This window comes from Raphanus sativus, chromosome 6 (assembly GCF_000801105.2).
Source record: "Raphanus sativus cultivar WK10039 chromosome 6, ASM80110v3, whole genome shotgun sequence".
In the NCBI taxonomy this organism is placed as follows: Eukaryota; Viridiplantae; Streptophyta; class Magnoliopsida; order Brassicales; family Brassicaceae; genus Raphanus; species Raphanus sativus.
Genome location: NC_079516.1, coordinates 51,837,711 through 51,859,047, shown reverse-complemented (window position 1 = coordinate 51,859,047; position 21,337 = coordinate 51,837,711). Strand labels below are relative to the sequence as shown.

The 21,337-nt window shown below is 35.8% G+C and overlaps 2 protein-coding genes across 2 annotated transcripts; both read right to left on the bottom strand.

The window, feature by feature from the left end:
* Positions 1–206: 206 nt before the first annotated feature.
* LOC130496928 (clathrin interactor EPSIN 2-like) lies at positions 207–5,702 on the bottom strand. Its single transcript, XM_056989643.1, has 14 exons — positions 5,506–5,702; positions 4,979–5,085; positions 4,802–4,853; positions 4,576–4,655; positions 4,410–4,488; positions 4,232–4,315; positions 3,978–4,123; positions 3,393–3,698; positions 3,157–3,198; positions 2,958–3,056; positions 2,653–2,885; positions 2,236–2,462; positions 1,188–2,136; positions 207–1,105 (listed from the first exon to the last, which is right to left on the bottom strand). The coding sequence occupies exons 2-14, from the start codon at positions 5,011–5,013 to the stop codon at positions 633–635; spliced, it is 2,805 nt and encodes a 934-aa protein (XP_056845623.1). The 5' UTR covers positions 5,014–5,085; positions 5,506–5,702; the 3' UTR covers positions 207–632.
* Positions 5,703–7,477: 1,775 nt separating this feature from the next.
* Positions 7,478–11,580, bottom strand: LOC108835109 (extensin-2). Its single transcript, XM_056989642.1, has 3 exons — positions 10,177–11,580; positions 7,869–9,832; positions 7,478–7,785 (listed from the first exon to the last, which is right to left on the bottom strand). Exons 1-2 carry the CDS (start codon positions 11,408–11,410, stop codon positions 7,905–7,907), a joined length of 3,162 nt encoding a protein of 1,053 aa, XP_056845622.1. The 5' UTR covers positions 11,411–11,580; the 3' UTR covers positions 7,478–7,785; positions 7,869–7,904.
* Positions 11,581–21,337: the final 9,757 nt, after the last annotated feature.

Here is a 21,337-nt window from a genome sequence, read left to right as displayed (position 1 = left end):
ATTGAAGAAGGAAAGAAGGGAGATGATCACGTGAAACCTAATAAGCTCACGTGACATGCTTTGACTGTCTTTTGACGTGCGCACACAAGAAAAAAAAAAAGAATAGTAGTGTTGTTTACAAAATTAATTCGGATAAAAGAGATAGTTATACCACAAACCGAAATCGAATTGGAAAGAGAATACAGTCAACAAACATGTAAAAGACAGAGAGAAAAGAAATATTTTATTTGTTCCGTCATAGAAAATGTTATACAAATATTCAATACATGAAACCCAAAACAAATGTAATAAAAAAAAAAATTATATGCATATAACAAAAAGGGCAGACACGAGGGATCACCGGTACAAGTATAACAACAAAGCACTCTCAGTTTTGGTCCATACTAATAAAAAAAGAGGAGAAAAAAGAATGATGGTGAAGATCAATAGGCAAAGAAACTCCGAGGAACCGGGTGAATACTGTAAGCTGAGTACTTCCGTGAAGCGGCTGGCCAAACCCAACTACTTTTGTCCACTGATATTACATATCTCATGTAAAAGGTAATATAAAAGGGCAAAGGCGGAACTAGAGTGTGTTCCGTTCTTGATATTACAAGCGGTGTCTAGTGTGGTTATTTTTTGGCTTTGGTCTCTTACCGGTATCCACCACCATATTGTTGTTGTTGAGGATTGTAACCGCCTTGACCCATCATAGGATTATAGTTGTTGTTGTTGCCTGGCATGTTCTGACCAGGGACCATCCCTGGGTTTTGTGGTTGCATTGGATAGCCTTGGCCATATCCTCCTCCCATGTTCATGTTCATGTTCATGCCTGGTCCCATTCCCATACCCATACCCATGGGTTGTTGGTTTTGGTTCATACCCCCATACCCACCAACACCCATTCCCCCACCGCCCATGGGCATGCCAGAGCCTACCATTGGATTTGGTGGAGGTCTCATAGCATTTGCACCTGCACGCCCTAAGCCAGTTCCTGATCCCATTGCTTTACCCATGTTGATAGTCGATGTTGGTGCTGGTGTGTTTGTAGGTTTCTCAAGCCGTTTCTCCCTCCTGTTGATCGCCTCAAAGTCAACTCCTATGTCTGCCAATGGATTTGTTTTAGCTGCACATAAGTTGAAAAGGAAGATGTTAGAAAGTTTGCTTCAAAATCGGTGGCATTTTGTTGTGGCGGAAATCTATCTTACGTCCAGATATGTTAAAGTTGACAAGACCCCTGCTCAACGTGTCTGCCCAGATTGATGATTTCGGCTCAAACTTTTTCTGAGGCTGAGGAACAATCTCAATCGCTCCTGTGAAAGGTGTGAGATCTGGTTGAGATGACGATGACGACAAGGAGTTTGTTCGCCCAGGTTGGGAGAACATGTCTCCCATGAAATTGTTGTTCCCTTGCATAGTAACAGGCCCAGATTGAGTTCTTTGTGGAACATGGGAAGGTGGCATTCCATGACCCTGGTGTGCCATGAACTGACCGGCTGGTCCACTGGCGTTAGAATAAGGAGTCTGTGAGCTGGATGAAGCGGCAGCAACTGGTCGTGGAAGGAAGCTTTCGCTTGTAGGGTGTGAAGTTACTACTCCAGGGTTGTAATTCGCTGAGCCAGGCTGGTGCATGAAGCCTCCACTGTGATACGGTGTGCCTCCAGTCATGTTTTGTGAATGAGGAACCATGTTATATGGTTGTACACCTTGTCCAAATGGAGTTTGTCCGGGCATGTTTGGAGCTGCATTTACCGGCTGAGGATTAAATCCCTCATACATGTTGTTTCCACTGTGAGGAAACTGAGATGTTGGAGCTGAGGCACCCGAGTGATGTGGAAGTGAAGTTGGAGGACCAGATGGTGGGAGAATGCCAGCAAGAATATCAATATCACTATGAGATGTGGCAAACTGTTCTTGAGGCAAACCTGGGGAGTTTGATGGAGATTGCACATTCTGACCAGCAGGTTCAGGATTAGCAGCAGTAAATGAGTCCTCAAATCCAAAGTTATGAGCAGTAGTATCAGTATGTGAGGCCTCCGAGGTGAAGGCTGGTGGTGTTGGCTGGAAAGGAGCGCCAAAGCTTTGCTGCGGGTTTGAGTCGGTGTCCGTAGAAGTGAAGGCTTTGAAAGGAGACTCACCAAATGGGTCATCAAACGGCTGTACAGTGGTGGAAGATTTTAGTCAACAATAATATAAATGTTACAAAGAAGAGAAAAGGGACATCCCCAGTACAACTGGTTAGGCCTGTGTCGATACCTGAGTTGATGGCTGCGATGTAGAAAATGATGGAGCATTTGATTGTCCGTTGGTTTCTCCAGATGTAGAATCAGCAGGTACAATGGCCAATGCATTTGATGAAAATACGTCTGCGAGGGAGTCAAGTAAGTCCATCTCGACACTGTTTGAGGTGGGAGGAGCAGTTGTCGAAGCCACTGTCGGAGGAGCTGAAGCACCGTCTGCAGATGCATATGCTGGAGGGGCAGCTGGAAAAGAAACGAAGCACAACGTTCACACTTAGAACCAGTAAAGAGGTTGATGTACATAACAAACCAAACTAACAATGAAAATTAATCTCTATCCAGCAGAGGAGTTTGAAAGGCAAGAAGCTGAGGAAATTCCAAAGATCTAACAAACTAGAAATTGAAGAAATCGCAAGCGTCGAGAATTCTGTACCTGTAAATGCACCGCGTGGATCAAATTCATCAAAAGTCTCAAATTTCTGCGGAGAAGATTCAGTAACAAAACCAGCAGAGTTATTGTCTGTGTTGCTTCCAGTAGGAGGAGAAGCAGCCCCTGGGGCAGCAACTTGTGGAGGAGGAGGAGAAGAAGCTCCTGGAGCAACAGCTTGTGGAGGAGGAGGAGAAGCAGCTGCTGGAGCAGCAGCTTGTGGGGTCTCCCCACCATCCCTGGCATAAAAAGATTCATCAGAACCAATAAAACCAAGGTAGCTCTGAATCTGCATAGCAGAGAATTGTCACCTTTCACTATATACAGGGCTCCGTGATTCACTGACAGCTTCTTCATAACTAGGTGGAGCACCAATATTTTGCTCAGAAAACTTCCTCTGGAGCGAACCTCTATCATATATATATAATTCCGAAAGAAGATAGATATGAGTTGAATAAATTTAGAAAACTTAATACAATCAGAAAAGGCCCAAACTTCATCAGAAATTACCTCCCATCCTGAGAATTGTCATCAGCTCGAGCATTACTACCCCTACACGATAAAGAGGAATGTTTTATTGTATAAACGAAACTAGACTAAAAAGTGCTCGAAACATGCTTTTTGACACCAAGGACTGCTAAGCTACTATTCAAATAAAAAAATTCCATCCAACAGTGTTGATTAAATCTCAAAATTGTTCCCTTCTTCTTTAGATCAAGTCCAAAGGAAACTTCAGATCAACATACCGTGATGAAGAATGGCCATCATCCTCAAATGTCCGTTCCCTATCAGAACTCCTACCCCGTGAACTATGTGGGAAGTTATCAACACTTTTGCTCCTTCCCCTGTAATCATCTTCCCTGTTACCATCTCTCCCATACCGGTCTTCAGAGTAACGATCTCCATCACGACTGTTTCTATCATCATCCCTGTAACCATATTCTCTTTCTCTCCCATAACTACTTCGCTCGTCATCCCGGGATCCGTAATCATATCTGTCCCCATATCCTCCTGAAGGCTTATACATCCCACCTGGTGCTGAGCTGCGATACCTGTTGTAAAAATAATGTCACGTTGATAAGTTCAGCTCATAAAACATATTTATTGAACCCAAAGACATGTAATTTTCTATCTCTATGAACTAAAAACATTCAAAGTGAGAAACTAATAAGACTTTAAGTGCCATAAATTGATAGACTAGACTAATAGGAGACATAATAACAGTTGTTAGGCCACTAGCAACCAGAAAACAAACAAGTGCCCCGCATGACCATCACTGAGAGAAGGCTCAATCAATTTGAAAAAATGTTAAAAATTAACAAGCTACTTACTTATCTCTGTTAGCTGCAGCCTTCTCTCTGACCTCAGCGATTCTTTCTTTGTCATTAACCAACGCCACCAGGCTCTGTGATTTCTTTCTAACATTGCTTCCTTGGTCTCTACCACCAGAATCAATATACTGAAAATCGGACAATGTCTGCCACATGGAAAAATGGACGCAAGATAGTCAACTGCTGAGATAGGCACAAAAAAAATATTTTGATGCTGAATACTTCTAAATGGTGAACTTCGCATGGTCAATTACCGAGATTTGATATGCACGCTCTCTAATCTCGTCTATAACACGTTCTGACCCATGGCCTACCATGTACTCCAAAACTGTCAAAGCCTGAAGTGGATAGAAGAGTTAAACCAACACAAAAATAGTTTCACTCACTGCTACAGCAATATAAAACAAGAAAAAAAGCATTAATATTTATCACCTTATAGACGTGCCTCCAGTTCTTTCCAGTGTCGCTAAGTCGTTTCCATATGACCCCCATGATCAGCTGGTATTCATGGCTGCAAGGGAAAGTAACATTTCTGTCAGTCCTGTGTGCTATCATAATTACAGTAATTTTATAGCAGATGGAAGGGGGTTGTAGTAACTAATTTCTTGAAGCTTGCGCAAGATCAGCCAGAAGTGATCCATGAGGTCCCCATGGCTCATTGCTAGTAGCATCTAGAACCTGTAGAGGAAAAAGACCAAGTGCGAAAAAGCATGAAACTATGTTTTAAATCTCACTTTAAATTTGAACTTGTAGGGAAAATAAATAATAATAAAGAAACTGATCTACACAACCAAAAAAACAGAGAAGAAGCGAGTATCCTTTACCTTCTGTTCTATTCCAGGGACTTTAAGAACTTTCTTGTTGACCTCTCTCTTGCTAAAAAAAAAAAATCATTACACAAAATCAACCATTTGTTAATTCAGAAAAAAAAAAAAAAGAATAAACCACGAATTGGCCTTGGGGATATCATTGAGTTCCATTCCAGGCATTATAATCCTTACAGGTCTCTGACAGTTTGACCGAAGACTTTCTTCATCTTCTTCGTATATGTTCGTTCCAGGAACAAACAAATGCGTTAAACACCCTCTACGAAGCCTTTGATGTCAAACTGTTTCAAACAAAATATAAAACAAAGTTACATTCACAATGAGTATACAAAATGAAGTTTAATAGAAAGACGAATCCAATAAGAGATACTACGAATCATTTAGCAAAAAAAACAACGTGAGTCCATGATCGGATTGCTTCCAAACCTAAACACTAATCAAGGAAACAAAAAAACGCCACCTGGCAATCAAATGATATAGAACAGCAATTCAAATCGATAATCCGGGATACTTACTTACACAGCCTAAAAAATTCAAATCAAAACCGATCAGTTACGAAGATTTGACATTCAAAAAGTGCAGCAGCTCCCACAGATCTTTACCAATTTCGAAAAAGGAAACACAGATCTAATCAAAATCGAAATGAAACCTAAATATGATAAACAGTGAATCTATTCTCAGCTGGATCGGATCGTACGTACAGGAAATGTAAAACTTAGACGAGGATCGGATCGCGGATCTGGCGAGGTACGGAGAAGAGGAACGTACGAAAAGAATCAAAGCGTTGTGGCCTCTCTCTCTCTCTCTTTCTATCTGTTTTTTGAAGGTGGAGATGGTCTCTTCCTCCTCCTCCTCCTCCTCCTCCTCCTTCCTGCGTTTTTTTAAAGCTTTTTAGCACTTTCTGATTATTATTATTGTCTCTCTGAATTTTCGGGAAGAAAAAATAGCAGCCAGAAGGAGAAAATTCAATCGAAATATAATTAATTAAACAAATTAGGAAAAATGGTAAATACTGATTTGGATAAATAAAATAATTAGACAACACGCAGAATATTAAGCGGCAAAATTCACAGCTGTTTCTTATTCATTTTCGTATTGTTTAATTTAAGATGACACAATTATTAGTTTGGTCTGAGCACGTTTTTATGAGTGAAATTGATGTATAAATAAAGTGTTTTTTTCTTCTCAAAACTTCAATAATATTTCCGTGGTCTCATATACATTTTGAAAATCGATGAATATGCTTATCTAATTTCTTTTGCATAAGAAATAGTTGTTAAATCAGGATTTATTATAGATCTTCAATTTAAAATTAATTGATAATTTCAAATGTAAAAACTCATGTTCTTATATTTTCTTTTGAAATGATGATTTTATAACCATTAATCTTAACAATATTTCAATTTAAAATTTAGTTTTGTCGGACAATCAGACCATTTCGGCCAAATTGATTTATGATCAATCGAATCTCTTTTTTTTTATGCCAGATCAATTCAGTTGAAAAAATGTATTTGGACTTTGCAACCATGTTAAACTCAGATTTTAGTATAGATACTCAGTTTAAAATCAATCGGTAATAATTAAACTATATCCACCTTTTATATATTATTTATATATATTACTCATGTACTAGGAAATTTATATTCTCACAATAATATTAATGACTTTTTGTTGAACTATGAAACCATATACATAGTTTCATCATTGTTGACCTAGAGAACAACATTAAGATAATGATAATTGTCGATTTAGATTTGGATAAAATATTCAAGATTATTCGATTTAAAATCTGCATTTGAAAATATGATATTCTAAATTCTAAATTTGTATTACTAAATATTATATTTTATTATGTTTTAGTTATTTTTATAAATAGTATAATTATTTTATTTTAAACTACTTTAGAAGATTTGGACTGGATTCAAAATCTGATAATTAAAATTCTAGGATATTGGATTAGTGTGTAAACATAATCAGGTTCCCACAATGGGCCTTAAAATCAGCTAATATTTTGCCAGCTGTAAGGCTATGAATATAACCAAAGCCCAAATTACAACCACTGACCTTTGATACTCTTGGGCAATTACCAGCTTTTTCACACGTGTTCATGTGTTTTGGTTCGATTTTTTCAGTTACAAAGTATACAAAGATATAAATTATATTCCACAAAAAATATAAATTATGTATTAAATCTACCCAGAATCTTAGGTTAGTGGCACTCGAGGGATAACCCTAATACAGTGAACCGACAGTTCAATCCCCGTAGACCACCAGATAATTTAACATTGTATTTATAGGATCCACAGAATAGTCGGTTGATTTCGGTTGCCGAATACTGTGGTTAATTTAAAAAAAAATCATTTCAAGAGTTTGTGTTAGCTTTAATGAAATAAACTTTTTAATTTTGAATTTTCAGAAAGTAACTTTAAATCCGGTGTTTATTGCTCACTTGTCAAATATAGAAAAAAAAACAGGTAGAAATTAGTTGAGAACGAAAGTGATTCTCTTACCAACTATATAACGTAATTAATTAAATAAGCCAGTAAGATCGCAAAGATTATTTCCACTTTCCAGCGTTTGAAGCAATGAAACTTTATGCGTATAGATAGAAACGCTGTCGGGGGCAGCTCAAGAGAATGTCTGTTATCATACTTAAAATCAAACAAGCTTAAGAAAGAAGAAACTGAACATTTTTTATTTGCTAACCACTCTCTCACATTACATTAATGAAAAACATATATAGAAAATGTATGCACAACAAATAAATTACGAAACAGGTTTCTTGGAAACAATTTGACTTGATGAAGACACGAAGAAGATGATGCACAAGTGGAAGATGAGCGAAACTGAAGAAGAGGAAGTGATGTGGATCATTGTTAGAGATGTCTTGTTCCTGGTTTCCACGCAACGATCCTTATTTGGTTCACTTCTTCTCATCTTTGAATTTGTCCCTTCCTTTATTTGATTTTTTAAAAGAAAACCTGTGAAAGAGAAACTGAAATTTTAGAACAAAGTTATATTGAAACGGATATGGGGCATATTGGCTTGGAGCATTGCAACTTACTTGAATAATGAGGAAATTTGGTTGAATTTGACGAGCCTAGTAATGGGTAGGAGGTGGGGGAGAAGCGTAGATGTAGACGGGAGGTGGGGGAGATTTTACTGGTGGTGGTGGAGAGTTGTAGTAGTATGGTGGTGGTGGAGATTTCACCGGAGGAGGTGGTGAATGGTAGTAATATGGTGGTGGTGGAGATTTGACTGGAGGGGGAGGTGAGTGGTAGTAGTATGGTGGTGGTGGAGATTTCACCGGCGGAGGAGGTGAATGGTAGTAGTATGGTGGTGGTGGTGATTTCACTGGAGGAGGAGGTGAATGGTAGTTGTATGGTGGAGGTGGAGATTTCACCGGAGGAGGTGGTGAATGGTAGTAGTATGGTGGTGGAGGAGATTTCACGGGTGGAGGTGGTGATTGGTAGTAATATGGTGGTGGTGGAGATTTTACTGGTGGAGGAGGTGAGTGATAATAGTATGGTGGAGGAGGAGATTTCACCGGAGGAGGTGGGGAATGGTAATAATATGGTGGTGGTGGAGATTTCACCGGTGGAGGTGGTGAGTGATAGTAGTATGGTGGTGGTGGGGATTTGACTGGAGGAGGTGGTGAATGGTAATAATATGGTGGTGGTGGGGATTTCACCGGTGGTGGTGGAGAGTGGTAGTAGTATGGTGGTGGTGGGGATTTCACTGGAGGAGGTGGGGAGTGATAGTAATATGGTGGTGGGGGTGATTTTACTGGAGGGGGTGGTGAGTGGTAATAGTATGGTGGTGGTGGAGATTTCACGGGAGGTGGCGAAGAGTGGTAGTAATATGGTGGTGGTGGTGATTTCACTGGAGGAGGTGGGGAGTGATAGTAGTAAGGTGGAGGAGGAGACTTCACTGGAGGGGGTGGCGAATGGTAGTAGTAAGGTGGGGGAGGAGATTTCACGGGAGGGGGTGGTGAATGGTAGTAATATGGTGGTGGAGGAGACTTGACCGGCGGAGGTGGTGAGTGATAGTAGTATGGTGGTGGTGGGGATTTAACTGGTGGTGGTGGTGAATGGTAGTAATACGGAGGTGGAGGAGACTTTACCGGTGGTGGTGGAGAATGGTAGTAATACGGTGTAGGAGTGTGAGTTGGAGGTGGTGGTGACTTGTAGACGTAGGTCGGAGTAGGTGGAGGTGGTGACTTATAGATATATGTAGGGGTTGGTGGAGGTGGCGACTTGTAAACATAAGTTGGAGTTGGTGGCGGTGGAGACTTGTAAACATATGTCGGAGTTGGCGGCGGTGGAGACTTGTAAACATATGTCGGAGTCGGTGGTGGTGGTGATTTGTAAACATAAGTTGGGGTAGGTGGAGGAGGCGACTTGTAGACGTAAGTTGGAGTTGGTGGTGGTGGTGATTTGTAGACGTAAGTTGGGGTAGGTGGAGGAGGCGACTTGTAGACGTAAGTTGGAGTCGGTGGTGGTGGTGATTTGTAAACGTAAGTTGGGGTTGGTGGTGGAGGAGACTTGTAAACATATGTTGGGGTTGGAGGAGGAGGCGGTGACTTGTAGACGTAAGTCGGAGTTGGTGGTGGTGGAGATTTGTAGACATAGGTAGGAGTCGGTGGTGGTGGTGACTTGTAGTAGTAAACCGGAGATGGTGGTGGTGGAGATTTGTAGTAGTAAGGAGGATGGTAAGGAGCTGGTTTGTGGCATTCTCCGTAAGGTTTCTTAGGTGCATAAGCGAAGGACTTGGCATAGAGCACAACCTCGTGCTTTGTCTTTGATTTCACATGAAGTTTTGCACCTTTGTTACCCATATGGTAACTTGTAGGAATGTTACACGGTGAGCCTTTAGGCGGCGCGTGAAGCTTGGCCGTGCAGACTTCGCCACCGTATTTAAGGTAGTTGTATCCCTTAACGGTGATTGCATATTTACCGTTGATTTTAGTCTTTCCGTATGCCTTTACTGTCTTATCACCGGCCTTACAAGTCACTTCCACAACAGCACCTATATATGGCAAAAAATAAAATTATTTAAGTATCAATTTGTGTCCTTTTAGTTGGTATCTACTAAATCAATTTTGCTTGTTTGATCTCTTTGGATTGTTTAAGCCAATAACAGATTCTTGTCTTTTTCTTGACTAAATCGTTTTCTTTTCTCCATTAATAAATAATCTAGACTTCATGCAATGCAAGGATGCAACGATCACTGTACGATACATTTATGCTTGTTATTTAAATCCTACTTATAAGCCTATAATCATCATATAATCATCAAGATAATATTTTGTTTAAATAATTAAGAAATCTACGATTAAGACATTAATTATTGAATGTGGAACACTTAATTACCTTTGAGATGCTTCTTATCGTGGGACTTTTTGGGGTAAGTCCAGTCATAACATCTGTAACAATACACTTTACCTACAACTTTGAAGACAAGTGGATGTGGGTGTGGGTGAGGATGGGGGTATGACACCGGAGGTGGTGGTGATGAGTAGTAGTACGGTGGCGAGTACGACTTTGGTGGCGGTGGAGGAGATGAGTAGTAGTATGGTGGAGGGTAAGACTTTGGTGGTGGTGGGGATGAGTAATAGTAAGGTGGAGGTGGTGACTTAACTGGAGGAGGAGGAGAGTGGTAATAATATGGTGGTGGTGGGGATTTGACCGGTGGTGGTGGAGAGTGATAGTAGTATGGTGGTGGTGGTGGTGGAGATTTAACCGGAGGAGGAGGAGAGTGGTAGTAATACGGTGGTGGTGGAGACTTCACCGGAGGAGGAGGAGAATGGTAGTAGTACGGTGGTGGTGGAGACTTGACCGGAGGAGGTGGAGAGTGGTAATAGTATGGTGGTGGTGGAGATTTGACCGGAGGAGGTGGAGAGTGATAGTAGTATGGTGGTGGTGGAGACTTGACCGGAGGAGGTGGAGAGTGGTAGTAGTATGGTGGTGGTGGAGATTTGACCGGAGGAGGTGGAGAATGGTAGTAATATGGTGGCGGAGGAGACTTGACCGGAGGAGGTGGAGAGTGGTAGTAGTATGGTGGCGGTGGAGATTTGACCGGAGGTGGTGGCGAGTGATAGTAGTATGGTGGCGGTGGAGATTTAACCGGTGGTGGTGGAGAATGGTAATAATATGGTGGTGGAGGAGATTTCACCGGCGGTGGTGGAGAGTGATAGTAATACGGTGGTGGAGGAGACTTAACCGGAGGAGGAGGAGAGTGATATACATAAGGAGGGGGAGGAGATTTCACGGGTGGTGGTGGAGAGTGGTAGTAATAAGGTGGTGGAGGAGACTTCACCGGAGGAGGAGGAGAGTGATATACATAAGGAGGGGGAGGAGATTTTACCGGCGGCGGCGGTGAATGATAGTAATACGGTGGTGGAGGAGAGTTAACCGGAGGGGGAGGAGATTTGTATTCATATGGAGGTGGAGGAGATTTAACCGGAGGCGGTGGAGACTTATACTCATAGGGTGGTGGAGGAGAGCTATAATAGTAAGGTTCTGTAGCTATTGCCGAACCAACGAGTAACGCCAATATGGCAACTACCCATTGAACCTTGGCATGACTCCATGCCGGAGTCGCCATTGTTTCACTGGATAATTTTCACCGGCTGCTAAGGATTTTCTCAAAATTATTAGTGCGAGAAAAGTTTGGAGAAAAAATGTTTTAACGTTTGAAGAAGATGAAGAAGAAGTGATTGATTATTGTGTTTCTGCATGGAGAAGATTGTTTTATAGTGAAAAACGTAGTCGTTAGAGGTGGGATTTTTTCATGAGTGACCGATTCAATATCTTACGTCTCTTTTCGCCCTATAGGTTTGTTATTTTAATTTCGCTATTAGCTGGCAATTATTGGTTTTGTTAGATTTATATTAGAAAATAATCAGGAAATTTCCTCTGTCTTAGAGCAACTCCAATGGTGTTACCCACCATTGGAGTCCTTAGCAATATAATATATATATATTTTGCTTTTTGAATAGTTAAGGATTTTACCCTAAAATGTTGTCTAATGGTGTAATTCAATATAGAGTCCTTAGGAATTTAAACTTTGTTATACTATATGCACACAAGTCTAATTACATTCAACCCATTGCCTACCAACAACAAGTGGTATTGAAAAATTGAGCAAACTACGTATGACAGATCTAATTAGTTAAGCTTTTGGTTTGTGAATCATCACAGTTTGAGAGCAAGACAGATTGCAATTTCTCTACCCTACGACTTGGTTCCAGAAGAGAGTTTGGTACCTCTGTTTTAAGCTCCTCCATTTCTGTTTCTTGAATTGTAAGGCTGATAATGGACCTTCTTCTCTCTGCTCAACTCCAATTCTTGGCATTATATCTCTCCCTGAGAATAGATCCTGACATTATATCAGCACCAAATTCTGCAAGAACAAAAGCTGCAAACAAACCAGACGGACCACCACCAACAACTGCAATCCTCGGTTTGCTTCTTCCTCCTCCTCCATTGTCGTTGATAACCACAGGTTCATGCTCTCTGCATCACTGTTGGTGGTTTTTCTACACTCGTTTACTATACTGATCAAGTCACCAGAAACAGAGTTCTCAGGAGGAAGATGCTCAACGAGTCCAAGCTTGGGCCTAACCGGAATATAAAATCATGAGCGCGAGGCTGTAACTCAAGTAGCGTCTTCACATCCAAGTCCACAATATACACAAACTTCCCAGTTCTCTAACTCTGCAATGATTTAGAATAAACCTCTTAGCTGATTTAAAAAACTCTCTGAGTAATTTCATCAAACAAGTTATGTGCATGTACCTTGATCATCCACTTCAACTGTTACAGCCGTTCCTGATCCACTTCAACTGTTACATATCGTCCCGTTACAGTCGTGAGGGAGCTTCCCTCGCCGTGATCTCCCAGAGCCGTACAAGCTCCAATTTACTCTCATCAAATCAGCTCCGATTTACTCTCCATCAAATCAGCTCCGATTTACTCAAACCGTCCGGTGCGATTCGGTCTCCGACGAGTCCGTAACGAGAAGAAGGAGAAGAATTTTTCAAAAAAAAAAGAGAAGAAGGAGAAGAGAACGCAAACGGAGAAGAGATTGAGAGAGAGCTAGGGAGGAGAGATAGAGAGAGAGAGGAAGAAAGAGAAGGTCAAGGATCAAGTCCTTCCAATCCCTATTGAAGGATTGATCCTTGGTTATTTCTGACAAAATATTATTATTATATTTTATCAAGGAAGAAAGAGAAGGTTAAGGATTGAACAAGGACTGCTGTTGCGGATGGTCTTAGAAAACTAATCTTCAACCACCCGATTGAAATAAAATAAGCCAAACTAATTCTAATAGATCATTGTAAATTTTCTTTAAAATAAATGCTACTATTGGATGCGTGTTAAGCTATGTTAATCACAATGACATCTATGATCTACCCGATTGTATATTTAATTATTTATTTTCTACCGACATTCTGTAGTGTTATGTAAATTTTTTTCTTTTTGTGCACAAAAAAATTAACATTTTTTTACTGTAAATTTTAGTATTTTACAGTCAAAAGAAAACTATGAAGTACGTAAAAATATGATTACGCGACAAACAGATTGAACATGTTGGTGCGCGAAATTTATGGGAAGAGGACCACAAGTTTTCAGATCATGCGCATATTACAGATGCTGCCAGAACGTTCCTAAAATTTTCAAAGTCATCATCATAGAAATGGAAATAAAATAAATAGGTGGTAAGAAACACTTACTGCTAACACACCATATATAGTAACTCGTAAGGCTAGTTAATATAATTACAAACAAAACATGTACAGAAAAGAATTATTACAAGCAAGTAAAGTCATTTAAAAAAAAACAAGCAAGTAAAGTCAAATGTCCTAAAATGGCTGACATAAGAACACTTCACCAAAAAAAAAGAACACTTCATCATCAATAGAGAGACAGCTGTTTTTGAAGATGAAACCGAGTTATGATACCAAGTTCAACTAAACTAAACTACAATAGATAACAAAAACTAACAACGACTTTGATTTGCGATATAAAAACATGTGATGCGAGGTTGCGTGTTGTGACTCGGTGTAAGACACCGCGTCGACTCACTTCACACTTCTCTACTGTAGTAATTAGTTTTTTTTTAACTAAGTACTGTAGTAAATAAATTTAACATCAATTTTAGTATGTTTAAAAAATTTAGCCGTGCTGCATAATTAACAAAAAAAAAAATAATGCATCGTCTATTCCATCATAAACAAGTATATATCATACAATATCCACATACCAATTTCATTACATTTTATTGGACCGTACTTAGTACACTACTATACTACTTATTCTACTCCAAATATCCATATTATTCATAGCTATGTTCTAATAGTCCTCTAACATACACTACAGTATGTATCATTTCCCATTATGTGTACATGACGACATATAAGTTAAGAGTGCATGTGAAATCTCAATGATCAGAATTATAGCATGTGGGATTAAACTCGGTGGCATTGCAGCGTTTTCCTAGTCGTGATTGGAATGCTAATATTTAGGGTGGAAGATTAGCAGAATCAAAATACTTTTTAACTTTTTTTTTTGAAATTGAGAAGTTTAATTTAAACTTTTTTTACTCATGTCTTTATGGTGCATTATTTAGGGCTAAAAATGGTAATAAGTAATAACACAATAAAAATAATTTACCTGTTTTTCCTCATGCTTTGCCTGATACACATTAAATTACAACTAACTTAGTGGCATTGTGGCACATCACATGTTAACTACACGAATTACCATCACATATGTGTAGAAAAGGAAAGGATTATCACATGAAAATAAATCTCTCTCTCTCTCTATATATACATATATATATATATATATATATATATATATATATATTAATTGCAACTGACAATTTGAGCTATAAATCAAATTATTTTATTAGTTGGCGATTAGAATTCTAATTTCTCATTCTATGAATGGTTACCAAAGAATGAAAAGCAATAACGTATTTTTTAATGTTCCTAATAAATTTTATCATTCATAAAGACTGGTTAATGTTTTTCATTCTTTATTATTTATTTTATTGTAGAGAATTAAAAGATTAATTTGTTCCTCACTAAATTTGATATAAAATAATCATTTTTCATCATTTCCATAATCTATTTTCATACATTCTTTTCCTACTTGTTTTACTGGATAGTGATTTAGATATGGTTGCTCACATGTAAATGTCCTAACTAGTAAAGATTTTGAATTTTCACATGTCCCATAAATTAATATAGGTTTCAGTTTCGGTATGAGATTCCCTATTAGCAAAAAGAAAAAGTTAAAACAAATTCGAAAATGCTGCTGTAACACACATATTTCTATATATACAAACTGCAATGAAAATGTAAATTAAATTATTAAATCGTGGAAAGAAACAATAATTTATGTCGTGAAAAAAGGTAGTGTAATGAGTTATGTTTCCCAAAGAAGCAGCAGAAAAATTGTAGTTCTTTCTTTTATCCCACTTCCTGGATATTTATCTCTCCTACTATTTTAAACTTCATTTTCAAACTTTCTCAGTTTTGAACTGTCCATAATTTATATGAGTGTGATTGTTTAGTGTTAAGAGTAAATGAGAGAAAATCAATTAGATGAAAAAGAAAGAAAAATAAAAATAGAAAAAAGAGAAATTGAGTAAATATTTTACTCTTATGTAGATATGAGAGTAAACATTTGATACATTTTCCCTTTGAGAACTAGCACTAACAGTAAACATTTGATAACTTATATGAGTGTGATTGTTTTGGGTTTTGGTTTAAGTAGTTTATATGGTGGACCATAACAGATGATCGGTTCTCTTTTGATATTAGTTAAAAGGTATTTCAAACTCGCATTGTAATCCACTTTGTATCATTAGTTACGTTTTTTGGACCGACCAGATCAACCGATATAAAAAAAGTATGTGTCTATATTTACTTCTTTTGGAATAGTAATGAAAAGAAATAAAAAAAAACACATTTCTATCTGATTGGATTGTTGGGGTAACTAGGATTGATTTTTTCGTCTGTTAAAAAAAAATTGTCTTTTAACTTTTACTCTAAAACTAACAACCAATCACGTACTAATATGATCATCATTGACTGCCCTGGCATACAGCAACTGCGACCAAGTAACACTTCAAATAGTTCTGGGATTCCCTAGTCATTAGACCACCCCGCGGGGTACGTAGGCTTGATCTTAAAAAAATATACTCCCTCTGTTTTTTAAAGATGTATGTTTTGGTGTTTTCACACATATTAAAAAAACACATTAACTATACATCATTTTTAGAAATTATCAAATTCCAATGCATTTTAACCAATAATCTTTCAATAAATTCAATCAATTCTATTGAAATTTGCAATTTTTGTATAGGAAACATAAAAAAATACATCTTTGTGAAACAATTTATTTTTCTAAAACATCTATCTTTAAAAAACAGAGGAAATATTAAAATATTGATTTTTTGGTGACTGTGCTGGATCGAAGCCGAAAAATCATAACTTAAAAATTGATTTCAGCTGAGTTTTGTTACTGTGTCACGGATCTCACTACACATGGTAGCCCATAATTAATTTGTATTTTCTTTAGTTAGACGAAAAAAGAAAAAAATTAATAAAAAGATAAAAAATAAATTGGAAATCGAACCAGTACAAACTAAGGATTGCACATGCTCTTAGTCAAAGGCGTGCCACAAATGAACTCTATAGGGACATACTGGATTAAAAGTAGTTTTTGGGATTTCGTAGTGTGTATCTAGAGCTATCTTTGCGATAACCCTAATTTAAATTACTTTGACATATGAATAAGATACTTTTGCAAAGCATGACTAAAAGTTAAAACTATCTTATATTCTTATTCATATGTCAATAGTGTCTGATATACTTTTCTAAAGCAACGGTTAGCTTTAGTTCCCATTTAAAATGACTATACAAGTAGATATACAATAAGTCATTAACTACCATTATATAAAAGTGATAGGACAAGATAAGTCTTTAAATTTTCATTCAATAACAGAAATTGAGGTACTAATTAGAATGAATTTTGAGACTTAGCAGGCTGGAGAGCTCTCATAGCTCTACTGTATAATCAATAAATTTCAAGTAGTTTATGGGTTTGTAAGATAAACTGTTAATTGATACTAGCTTCTATGTTCGAATTTGAAAACCATGCACGATATACATTCACACATATATATTTTTGAGAATTGGTTAAGATACCTAGCTACATCTTCACATATTTTGAAAATAATATCTCCCTAAAAGCGTATCTGGTTGTGCAAATTATAATATGTATTCAAATTAGAAGGTATAAAACATGCATGATTAAAACTATAAATATATAAACTATGAAAAAGGAATCGTCAAATTTTTCATATGATTGAATTTAAAGTCGCTTCGAGTTAATCAACGGCGACTTGACAATATTCTAGCTATTAGATTTCTGTAATCAAAAACAATTTGTCAATGGTTATTGCTATAAAATTCCTGCTGCATTTTAGGTTTTAACAATCGTTGATTAGTAAATAGTAATCGACATATGGATTGCCACTAGATTAGTTTACTAAACCACATTTTAATGTCACAAAAACAAAACAAATGTTACTTACGTACTTAACAAAACTTTATGTTACATTTTAACAACTTGTAAAACGCAACGAAGATGATTAGGTTATCCAAAGAGAGCAACAAAGCAATAAAGTATGTCTTATAAGTTAGATAATTTTTACCAACACTTTCTGAGCTTGAATAAAATAAATCAACATCATAACAAACTTGAAAGTTGTCCGATGATTACATTAGATACATGCACGGAAAGACTAACTGACAACAATATATAATACACAATATACATAATGTGTTGACTTACCTTAGTCACATATTATATCAAGAAAACATGTATATCTATTGTATATTCGCAGAAGTTACTACCTATAGTTATTGAGGTTTCTAGTAAAAGAACGATAGTAGTATTTCTTGGTACTGTTAGTTTGTAATTTTGTTAATATAGTATTGTTTTGCTCTAAAAGAAAATGTGATAAAACCAGAAAATACTTTTTGAGAAAGGAACCAGAAAATACTTTAACTATGATTCTCCTTACTTTTACTACACCCTATCTCACAATCTCGTAGTTAGTTTATATTTTCTTTGGGAAACGTATTAAGAGGTAAAAGTAAACTTAATAGGAATCAAGACCGGATACATGTGCCACTAAAAGGTAAGTTGGTCCGGAACTTTAAAAAGAAAAAATCCTACAAGTTCAGATATTAAGCTTCTGATGAACCACGCAAAAATACGTATACCATATTATCCTTACTACGAATAGTACAAAAGAAAGACCATCGAAATCACCAAGTCTACTCCAACGTCTGAGTTCACAACCATTTTAAAAAGAAAGGTAACAAATAAAATGGTATTTTAAATGCAAAGGTGGCAACAAAACAATAAAAACAAAATGTTGGAACTATCGTGCTCAAACAGTTTGGTGAAGACAAACATTTTGATTTTGATACTCACTTCCACATTGCTCAACTATAAAATCACATGGCCACTTTCGGTTAAGACATTCATGAGGCCACCGTCTTAACCGGATTACTCCCTTTGGCTGACTTGACTTTTGCTGCCATAATCGCCAAGCAATCAGCAGCCATCAATTATCAATTTTTGTTGCAGGTTTACAAATATCCTTTAATAATTTGTATTAGTTAGACTTTAAAGCCCATAATCAATGTTAATTCCTACATATAATTAAAGAATCAGTACAGTGGTTAGTATCACTTTGTACCTATTCGAGTACAAAAACAAGCTGGTGAAGTTACAAAATAAAAAAATTGGGAGAAAAGGATCTAGAAAACCTTCATTTTTATACATTATTATAGAAAAAACTAGCTCGCTCATTTTGTTTGGTGATTTCAACAGTAGGTCGGGGGTACCCCAGGGCGGCGTAACTCAGACAGCAGCCTCCAACAACTAACTTAGCCTTCCGCATATGTCTCATCTTTGGTCTTTATCTGTTTTTTTTTATATAATTTTATTCTATGTTTTCTTGCGAAAAATATAACAAGTTCGTAACTAACTTTTTTTTTGACAAAACAATTTTTGTTATCTATCCTATTAAAAGTGAAGTACAAATGAGAATTTACCCTGACTTTTCTTATTATTTACAATAAAATGCCACTGTCATTAAACACAGAATTTTAATTAAATATATATTCATCTTGCATTCACGGGTCTCTCATTTTCAAAGCCCAATACGTTTTTAAAAGATATTTTTATTGGCCGTGCTATGGTTAGAGTATTTATCTTCTATCTAACCATAATTTAGTTTGCTCATGATTTTTTTAAAAAAGGACATTGTAACAAGTGCTTTCAAATATACACATAAAATCGTTAAAACAAAACTGTAACAATTGTTTGTACTTTGTAACAAGTGTTTGTACCAGACGGTTTGTTTGGTTTATTTTCAAATTCACCTACAATTAAAAACCATTTGGTTAGCCTATATATTGATTAATATTTACCCATATCTATATAAAATCGAGTAATGTATATTTGATGGCAAATATCTAGGTGGTATGATTTCATGGCAAATACATAGCAATTAACAACTAAATTTAAATTTTCTTAACATACTAATCGCCTAAATTTTAGCTTTCACATTTTAAACTGATTACGCATTCATACCTAACTAATCACAGTCGTCAAAAAAAAATCTAACTAATCACAAAATTAAACACAAGATTCTTTGAATAAATCCTATCATTCCGTTTTACACTCAGCTTGCTCATCAAGTTTGTAATTTATTAATCTATATAACTATATTATTAAAGTTGAATTACATAATTAGATTGTTTGGAAACAAGGATATTAAAATAAATGAAATATGTTTGGAAACATGGATAATAGAATAAATGAGATATGTTTAGAAACATTGATAATAGAGATGTGTACTTTATTTTATTTACACATTTAATCATTGTATTTTCAATAAATTAATAACAAACGAGAAATGTTTAGAAACATAAATAACATATTTAATACTTCTTTTTATTTAAACATGTAACCGTTGTTTTTACAATAAATTAAATAACCTTAATTCTATATTTCTTTTTATTTACAATTATGTCACTATACTTACAAATTTTTATGGTCAAAATAAAAATACAGACTGAAATATAAATAGTATATTATCTAAAACAATTTTTAAAAATATTATTATTACCTTACTTAGTTTAGTCAAATATAAAAATTTCAAAAGTTCAATTTTCAAAAAAGAAATATCATGAAATTAATAATAATTCATGAAAAACTAAGGGCAAATCTCTAATAAAGCACATTTTAAGTTTTTGTCACAAAAATAGCACTCAAAAAATAAAATGACCAAAATAGCACCTTTTTTGTTTTGTAAATTTTAATTTTAATTTTTTATTTTTAAATATTTGAACACATTACTAAAATCTCACCCTTTAACTCTAAACCATAAGTCATAAATTAATTAACCCAATGGTTATAAATGCATATTTACACTTCAATAAAACTTATTTTGGTCATTTTCCTCCTTGTGATGCTATTTTTGTGACAAAAACTTGGTTTTGTGCTATTTTGTATTTTTCTCAAAAACTAATGCAAAAATTAAAATTTTGAAAACATGAATAAAAGTATATCAGTTTTAAAATATACAAAATGGACTAATCTAATTACCTAAAAACATTGTTTTGTCTAAAATAATCATAAAATAAAATTTAAATTTATATACATATTTCAAATCAAAATAATAATTTAAAAGTTGATTTATATCAAAAATTGATTTAAAATATGCATATATTCAAATATTTTCCAATAACCATTATTAAAAAAATGTTTTCAATATATATAAGAAAAATACAACAAAACGATTAATTTCATATACCAACTTAAATAATAGTTTTTATATTTTACATTAAACTTTAAGAATATAATATATGTAATTATTTATAAGATGGTACATATAAAATACTATTAATTATATGATTATTTATATGATGGACCAATACAATTAATTATATGATGACATATATATGATACATAATACTAACTAGGGCTGGGCGTTCAGATATCAATTCCGGTTCGTTTCAGATTTGTTTGGGTTTCGGGTTTCTGGGGTCAAAGATGTCAGCCCCATTTATATATTTCTAAATTTCAGTTTGAATTATGACTAGGACTGCGTATTCAGATATCCATTGAGGTTGGTTTTGGATCTATTTGAGTTCTGGGTTTTCGGGGTCAAAGATTTCAGCCCCATTCAGATATTTATAAATTTTAGTTCAAATTATATTCTGATTTTTTGGGTTCAGTTCAGGTTTGGATAGCCCATTTAAATTATTTTTTAAAATTCATTATATGTTTTTAATTTCTTAAAATCTATAAATAAAATAATATATTGTATATAAATTTGAATAACATATGTCATAATATCTAAACTTAACATATAAACTGATTTGGTTTAAATTTTGGATCAAAAATCAATAATTATTTTAAATATTTTTGGTGT